The following is an 8,683-nucleotide window of genomic DNA, read 5'->3' on the forward strand; positions in this document are numbered from 1 at the left end:
AGATAGATAGATAGATAGATAGATAGATAGATAGATAGATAGATAGATAGATAGATAGATAGATAGATAGATAGATAGATAGATAGATAGATAGAATTTCCAAGTGCCCCTGGGTTGGATTCAAATATCAATATCCCACTTATGTCTAAACAACATGATTTCACAATTATGTTGTTTCTATTAAATAAGAACCTCAATTAAGATCATGTCAATAAGTTGTTCACGCCATAAATCATTAAAAACATGCCATGCCATCATCCCCCTAACTACTTCCTGTCATCTTCTTGCAGTGGCAACATCCAGTTATTGATCATGTGACTCAAAGCAGAACAAATTGTTTCCATTGTGGTTTGGCGAAATAAACCAATTTCAATACGGCCAAATAAAACCACAGCGTTTTTCCAAAGTTGGCATGTTTCCATTTCAGAAATGTATTTTTGAAATGTGAAATTACAAAGTCATATCATCATTAGAAATGCTGCTATTCAATCTCATTTACTGAAGGTGGCAGGCTACTGGATTGCCAGATCCAACACTGCCACTCAGAAAAAACTGATCAATTAAGGGCAGCTCCTTCTGAGTCATCCTATAGGGATTCATATGAAGATGGATACAGTGAATACAGATAGGACCATCACCCAGTCTGACTGAAAACTCTTTCATTTTTTTACCTGAGAGTGGCGGTTAGTCACAACTTGCTTAGCTATCAAGACACTTTCTTACTCAAAGGTTCTCTGGTGACTTTCTTGGCCATAAGTCTAAACTCTCCAAGTCCTGACCTTAATATTTTCTGAAAAATTCACAGAAGAATTGGTTTTAATTTGGCGGATGTTTTGGTTATGATCTGTATTCATAACAGCGTTCTTGGGTGAATTCCACCCCAACTTCACTTCCTTGTGGTGAGAAAAAAATTCACTCAACACATGGATTGTATCAGGATTCTTCAGTGTTGGCACAATAAAACTTACTGTAGGAGTTCTTTTTCCTCTCCAGACTAGTCATTTTTCGGAGGCCCCAAGCAACCAGAGGGAAGATTTGTAAGAGAAAATAACTTTTCACCAGTTTCCGTCCTTCCATCCTGCATAATGTCCATCTGTCTGGTGTTGTTCTTGGTCTAATTTCTTTGTTATTTCTCTTTGTTTCTCTTTTTGCCATTAAAAATGTATTTGAAAAGCTTTACCTTGCTGTCTATACAAGATGCCTTCACAGCACATCATCTCAAATAGCTAATTTGTTGCAAATTTTAGGTCTAACACCTCACAACGTTTTCTTTAGCGGTGCGGCGGATGTTTTTGGTTTCCCTGTTGAAGGGTCTGGATGATTGCGAGGCATTTTGACAGTCAATGTTTGTTTTAACTTTGATGTCTCTTGGTACAGAAGAGGCTTGTTGAAAATATCAGACCACAGGAAGCAGAAGAATTTTAAAAGGCACTTGTACTCTTAGAGGAAGTCTGCGCCATTTCCTGGGTTTTTACTTGTAATGTGTTGTGTCAGCTCCGTATGGTCTTTAGCTTAAGGGAAAGCTTTATTTCCTCTCACTTCCACCTGTTTTCTGTCAAGCGCCCCATCAGGAACCATTTCTGCCATTTTGGGCTTTCAAAAACTTTGTGAATTCAATCGCTAAAGGTTTGATGCAGCAGGTGGTTGACCCTATCGACGACTGCCATGTTTGTGTGGACCCCATTGTAATGGAGCAGCAGAAGTCATCCATGGGTTCTGCTGTTTGTGAACAACCAATGGATGTTCACAACATAAAATAACAGGTGATTTTGAGTCAGTCAGGCCAGAGGAAAACATTGTTTCATTCAGCTGTTATTTTAATAAAGTCAGTCAAACCAGTTTGAATGACCTCTGGGCTTCTGGAGTATTTACTGCCTTATTGTGCTGTTGCCTCCAAACCTTCCTGTGAGTTAAGTTTCAATTAGAAGTGAACTGGCGATCTCATTTCTGAGCTCTGCTGCTGGTTTCATGCTTGAATGATCCAGCTGTCTAAACAAGACCATAAAACAACAGAGTGCTGAGCAAATGTGCACATCAGACATGGGTTTATAATTACAACTAATCTTTAGTGTGCATGAGACCACTGATAGAATATCTGGTCACATGTTGCTGGATAATCAAGACTGTGGTTATTATCATTAGCTTGTACATTTATTTCTGATTCCTGAAACAGAAAAAAACTGCAGTGGGTAGAACAGAGTGCAGGAAGGGGAGGTCAGGAGATTTTACCTAAAGAGGCTCAAATTAACCCAACAGCACCAGGATAAGTATGCTTACTATCATCCCTAGTGGATCACAAAGTGTTCACTTGTAGCGTGCAGCATGTCGTTGGGCTTCATTGTGCCATTTCCTACACTGCCACCTACTGGCCAACCAGTATAAGTCAAACAATGTCTTCCAAAACCACAATCAACATTGAGAACTGATAAATCTGGTCAAATGTGTCTCAGTGGAGGGAGTCGTCTTTCCAACCCATCCAGAGTCATGGAACATTTGCAAAGCTCTCTTGAAATAAGTCAAGTTTAAGTCGCTTCATTTTGAGATTTGGGTCGTGCCATTAGTGCTTCACACTTAAATTGTCATGTTAGAACTCAGACCAGAAGTAAACTTGATTGGAGGTCTTGAAGTCTCTAGAAAAAAGGTTTCACGTTTCTTTTTCAGTTAAGAGGAAACATGGAAATACAAAAATAAAGGGCAATGTGCAGTAAATTCTTTAATTACCTTAAGGTTTTCATAGCTGGAGAATATTGCCAGTACCTGATCAGTCGGAAATGTGTCATTTCTGACTGATCAGGGAATGTATGTGAATGTCTATCATTCCCAAAGACATGACTAAACACATATTTGCTGTTGTTTAGTCATCTTGTTTTAATTAAATTGTTCAGCCCGTTGGCTGTTGTAGTCAATTTGACCCCACAAGCTTTCTACTCTGTGTGGTCTGGTGGTCCAACAGAACACCCCTGATTCCCTGCTGTCTGACCTTGACAGGCCGCTCCTCCTGAACAGGATCAGTGTCACAAACAAAAATAGAGAAAGAGAGACATTAATTGAGCTGTTTCCTGAAGTAAAGCGTTCATGTTAAGACCCTGATTCATAAAGGCAAAAAGGCTCTCAACAAAAAAAAATAAGCCCTTTCTAGCTAAAAAAAAAAAAAAAAAAAAGATTTTTTTGGAGTGGTCCTTACAAACCTCAACCTTAGAAACCTCAATGCCTGTTACAAAACATTTTCCTGCAAAACTGTAAACCTCACTACTTAATGTCAGGAGAACAAAGAGGAAAGAGTCATATATTGTCAGCACTTTGCCGCCAGATTTCTGAGTTCTGCTGAGCTCAGTGGTCTTAACGGGTTCAGGGTATTTTACATTCAGTTTTCTCAAAGTAAGAGGGCACAAACGACTGCAAATCATGCTGTGCTTGTGTGATTTGAATATTTGTAATATTTGTTACAGAGTCGTTTTAGATAACAAAGCTGTGTAATAATAACTTTCCAAAATACATGATCAATTGCTCAACTCTGACCACCTGAAAAGGCTTTAACCTTTAAACTGTCAGGATGTTGGGGAAACATTTTAAAGATAAATCAACAACTGCACAGCCAAAAGTCAAATTGTAATGCAAAGTTTTCTGCATTTTTTAAAATCAATCTCTTAGAGACACTTAAGTTTTGTATTGAGTGAAAATAGGCGTAAGCAGTTCTGAGGAGTTAGAAATGACACTGGACATCATTTGTAGGATGGGATGAAAAAAAACAACTTCTGGACTCCAGACTATTTACACAAACCCATTATAATCTGACAACAAATAGGTCTGGCACTTGTGAAAAGTACAACTTGTATTTGAATGTATACGATCCGCTTCTGTTAATGTTCTCCTCCACATCAGTGCCGTCACCAAAGTTCAGAACAGCCGCTGTCTTTTGAAGATAGTGGAGAGGAAACTTCAAAAGTAACTACAGGAAGTTCTTCAAAAAAAAAAAAAAAGAAAAAAAAAGGCTGAAAAACAAACAGCTGGAAATGAGAGGAGCTTTTATGTTTATAGGGAGAACGACTTTTGAAGAAATATTGTTCAAAATCAACACCTTCTCATGCTGCCGGACGCAGGATTTCCCTGCTGAACTTTTAAACATTAAGCTGATATCATCACATCTTCAAGTCCTGTGGAGGAAATGTTTGTCTCATGCAAATTTCAAAGCACCAAGCCTGTTTCACTGACAGAAGAAGGAAAGGAAGTTAATGGCTTGAGTGGAATGGCAAAGAAAACAAATGAATACATCAAAGGAAAATATAAGCTGAAGCTGAAAGAATGGCATTTAAAACTGAAAGGAAAAAACGGATGTAATATGAAATCTAACAATGAAAGAAAGTACTATACAACAAGGCAGGAACAATATAGGAACAGAATATTTTAAAGTCTAAATTTAAATCACGAATAGGTTCAATTAGGATATGAACTGATTCTGTATGTGAAGTAAAAAAATAAATGTGAAAATGTAAAAACACACCCACTATGATGGAAAATCTCAATGATGGCAGTGAAGTGACATGGCCATTAAGCTTAGGAGAAAAATAGTTTTTTCACACATTAACAGCTTGATTTGGAGAGCTTCTATTCCTTTGTCATTTTAAAACAGTTTTGTTTGTTGAGTAAAAACAAACGTTTTTAAATTACAAAGGGAAAAGGGTAAAGGTAATTCTATTTATATAGCACATTTTCAGCTACAAGGCAATACAAAAAAGCTTTGTAGAATAAAAAATAAAAAAAATCTGTAAGAATTCAGCAAGTTTTTCACGTCACTCGGAGTTCCTGGATTTAGAAGTCATTTCTTTGGGCGACACTGACCTCTGGTGGACATTCCGGATATCGCCGGTGGACTTTCACGTTGCTTGGAGACGGATCGGAAATAATAAAGTAGTTTAGTTGTTTCAACTGGCATTGTGTAAAAAGAAAGAATACACGTATGTATTAGTTAAAGGAGACAGATGTTTCCTGTTTTTGTGCGGAGTGACTGGCGGTCCACCTGGAGCAGCCCGTCCCTGAGCACAGCTGCTCTCAAATCTCTCCCCTCAGGGATTTTCCGCGTTCTCCACCGACACAAACACCTCCCTGCGTGGACCGGGAAAAAAAAACAACAAGGTTTTCATCCTCACCAAACAACGTCTGTTGGCTTCCCATATAGTAAACATTTTTTTAAGCAACAACCATGGGAGAAATGACAGCTGCAAAGACCTTCTCAGAAGTTATAAGTCAGATATTCCAAGAGGCGCCAGCTGCCAGGAAAGATCTGGTTGATAACCAGAGCAACCTTCTCCGAGTGGCAGAGTACTGCGAGAACAACTACCTCCAGGTGAGCGAAGACCACCTGAGCATCGAACAGCTTTTAATCAGGCATGATTTGATGTGTGTGTGTGTGTGTGTGTGATAATGTTGCCACAGGCGGATGATCCGACCAAAGCTGTGGAGGAGACCAAGGCTCTGACCACCCAGGCTTTAGCCAGTGTCACCTACCAGATCAACAGCGTGGCCAGCACCGTGCTCAGGCTGCTGGACTCCCAGGCCATGCAGATCAAAGACATGGAGTCTTCCGTCAACCTGCTGTCACTGGTGAGACAGGAACACCCCCTCACCCCCCAAACTCTCAAACCCTACCCACTGAAGACAGCTGTAAATTGGAAAAATCCTCAAAAAGGTTATTACATTAATTTTATTGTACTTTAGTGTCACGGAAGATTATAAAACAACATTTCTATACATGTAGGTCTATGTCTATGTACTGCACTGTATGTGGTTCTATTTACATGAATTACTGCATCAGTGCAGCGTGACATGGAGATCAGATGTTAGTGAAACATACCTTAGTACTGGTCTTAACGGGTCAGTATTATGTAGTTTGAAGTCACATTGTGTAATTTTATTGCACAATCAAGTAGCTGTTACCTTCAGTGGTTATGAAACTGAGAAGAAGGTAGAAAATGGTGCACAAAAGTGTCTGTGACTGATGGACAACTTTCAATTAACCATACCCACTATAGGCTATAATAGGTTTAACAAAAATATATTTTGCAATGTTTTATTGGTACTCTATTTTTCTAAGAAGGGAGATGTTGGGTTTTCATAATCATAAATGCTATTTAGTGTTTAATGGATCTTTTTTATATGAGGTTAGGTTTTTATTCCATTACTGAAATAAATGAACTTTATAAAGATAATCTAATTTAATCAATTTGCTACACTAGTTTTGCTCTCTCTTTATAAGGAATAATAATCCATACATAGATCAAATAAAACCGACCAAATGAAGCTGCACGTTTTATATTTTTGCTTAGATCTGTGCATCAAATCAAAACAGGAATGAATAAATGATGTCAGTGTAATAATAAATAATTGCTGTTGCAGTAGGACTAAATAACTAATTGTTTCTTTTCTGTTTTAAGTCAAAGTAATCCAGTCATGTTGTACATGTTTCTTTTAAATGTTTGTGTAAAATGTATTTTTAATCCTGGTTATTGCCTTGTACCAGGTCAGACTCCCTCATGGAGTCATGGCAGATTGTGGCTATTTGTAGTTTAGTCGACTGTGTTCTGATCCAGGCTGCTGCGTTCCACTTTGAGAAGGTGGCCAGGAGGGAGATCGGTGTTTTCACCACACCCAAAGACAAGAGCCGATCCAAACCCATGGCCCTGCCCCCTTCAGGCACAGAGCAGGAGATGGATTACATGAGAACTCCGATATCATACACCATCTTGGACACCGTTGGACACTATTTCCAGGTGAAGTACGCTTCAGTTTGAGAAATATATCATCTTTTTTGTTGCTTGTACACTTTCATTGACCTTCTACCCACCAAACTCCCAAAACCCCAACCTGCAGGTCAAAGAGCAGCAGCCCAGCAAGAACACAGAGAGCACGGAGCGAGCTGAAGAACACTCAGTGTATGTAGACATAAATCTCATCAGTACAGAGACCAGCCTTTGTACATTTCATCACATGACAACAAACTTCAAAGCTTTTCTTTGGACTCTTGTCTGATAGGTAGTGCAAGGTTGTGAAGGGAAACAAAAATGACGGTTTTTCAACATTAATTTTATAGAAAATTTGAGGTGTGTCTCTACCAGGTTTGCACATCTAGAAACTGAAATCTTTGCCCATTCTTCTTGGTCTTGGAAGTTCCTGGCTTTGTCTTACTCTTAGAGGGTCTAGTCTTGGTCTTGAAAGGTACGGCCAACGTCTTGGTCTTGATCTTGGTAGGTCGGGTTGGTGTTGGCAGATGTTGTCTTAGTCTTGGTCTTTGAGGATCTGGTCTTGGTCTTGGTTCTGGAGGATGTGGTCTTGGGTTTGGTCTTGATCTCAGACATCCCGGCCTGTTCACCATTGTGGTAGTGTGATCAGAGCAATGTGAGGTGGTAGATTGCCATCACACAAATCATTTTAAATGTAAGTCATAAAGTCAAAATTCACAGTAGCGCCTTTTTACTGTGTTCCCTACATGGCTTGTAGATTACTCCTACCTTGGCTGTTTCTTTCTGATCTGTCTGCCATGTTCCTCTGTCGTGTGGATGCCGTGTGAGCACTAATGTTCCCTGAATCTCTGAGGTCGTCACAGGACAGCTATGCATACACTGAGAATTAATTAGACAGGTTAGTAGACTATGTCTCCTAACCAGATTACTTTTGAATGAAATTGATATACCTAGAAATAATTTTATATCGAGGTAAAAGCCAGATTAGAGAAATCCATCCATCCTCTTTACACCCTTGTCCCTAGTGGGGTCAGGAGAGGTGCTAGTGTCTATCTCACACCCTGGACAGGTCACCAGTCTGTCGCAGGGCAACACAGAGACAGACAGGACAAACAACCATGCACACACACACACACCTAGGGGCAAATTGGAGAGGCCAATTATCCTGACAGTCATGTTTTTGGACTGTGGGAGGAAACCGGAGTATCTGGAGAAAACCCATGCATGCACAGGGAGAACATGCAAACTCCATGCAGAAAGACTGAGGCCGGGAATCGAACCCAGAACCTTCTTGCTGCAAGGCAACAGCTCTACCAACTGCGCTACTGTGCAGCCCAGATTAGAGGAATGCTTGTCTAAAATATGTCCTGTTGAGAGATTCTTCCACTCAAGCTGTGGATCTCTAAGGAGTTACAGTCTCTTTTGCTACTGTATTGATGTGATATGGAGATATATTTTGATAACATTTGATTTAACTGAACTTGATGGAGAAGTCCTGACTGCTGTCCTGTGGTTTTGCCTCAACAGGTCGGCCCATGGCATCGCCGTACCTCTACCCTCTGTTCCCACTAAGCCCACAGCAAGCAGCCTGCCTCCCCCTCCTCCACCTGCTTCTGCCACAAACCTGCCTTCTCCTCCTTCCTCAATGGACACTGGCCTCCCTCCTCCACCCTCCTTTCCATCTCCATCCAATCTCCCCCCACCCCCTCCTCCACCGGCCATCGGCCTGTTGGACAACAGCTTCCTTCCACCCCCTCCGCCTCCTGCTGCCAGCAGCACCGGTCTACCTCCTCCTCCTCCTCCTCCTCCTCCTCTTCCTCCAACCAGTGGTGTACCACCACCACCACCACCCCCTCCCCCACCACCTCTCTTCTAGATGGTAGATTGTGTCACTCAGGGTTTTGCTAACTTTGAAGCAGAACTAAGGCAAAGTGTCTGTGTGTGTG

The 8,683-nt window shown here is 40.6% G+C and overlaps 1 protein-coding gene across 1 annotated transcript in view; it reads left to right on the plus strand.

Annotated features, from left to right (window-relative positions):
• The first annotated feature begins 4,891 nt into the window (after window positions 1–4,891).
• The window catches only part of abi3b (ABI family, member 3b), a 3,992-nt gene continuing 200 nt past the window's right edge, over window positions 4,892–8,683 (plus strand). The window contains exons 1-5 of the mRNA XM_008437848.2: window positions 4,892–5,344; window positions 5,434–5,601; window positions 6,588–6,767; window positions 6,868–6,929; window positions 8,265–8,682. Coding sequence (XP_008436070.1) covers window positions 5,201–5,344; window positions 5,434–5,601; window positions 6,588–6,767; window positions 6,868–6,929; window positions 8,265–8,613 — 903 coding nt within the window. The 5' untranslated portion in view covers window positions 4,892–5,200 and the 3' untranslated portion in view covers window positions 8,614–8,682. The remainder of the gene's footprint in view (window positions 5,345–5,433; window positions 5,602–6,587; window positions 6,768–6,867; window positions 6,930–8,264; window position 8,683) is intronic.

This window comes from Poecilia reticulata, linkage group LG19 (genome assembly GCF_000633615.1).
Source record: "Poecilia reticulata strain Guanapo linkage group LG19, Guppy_female_1.0+MT, whole genome shotgun sequence".
NCBI lineage: Eukaryota > Metazoa > Chordata > Actinopteri > Cyprinodontiformes > Poeciliidae > Poecilia > Poecilia reticulata.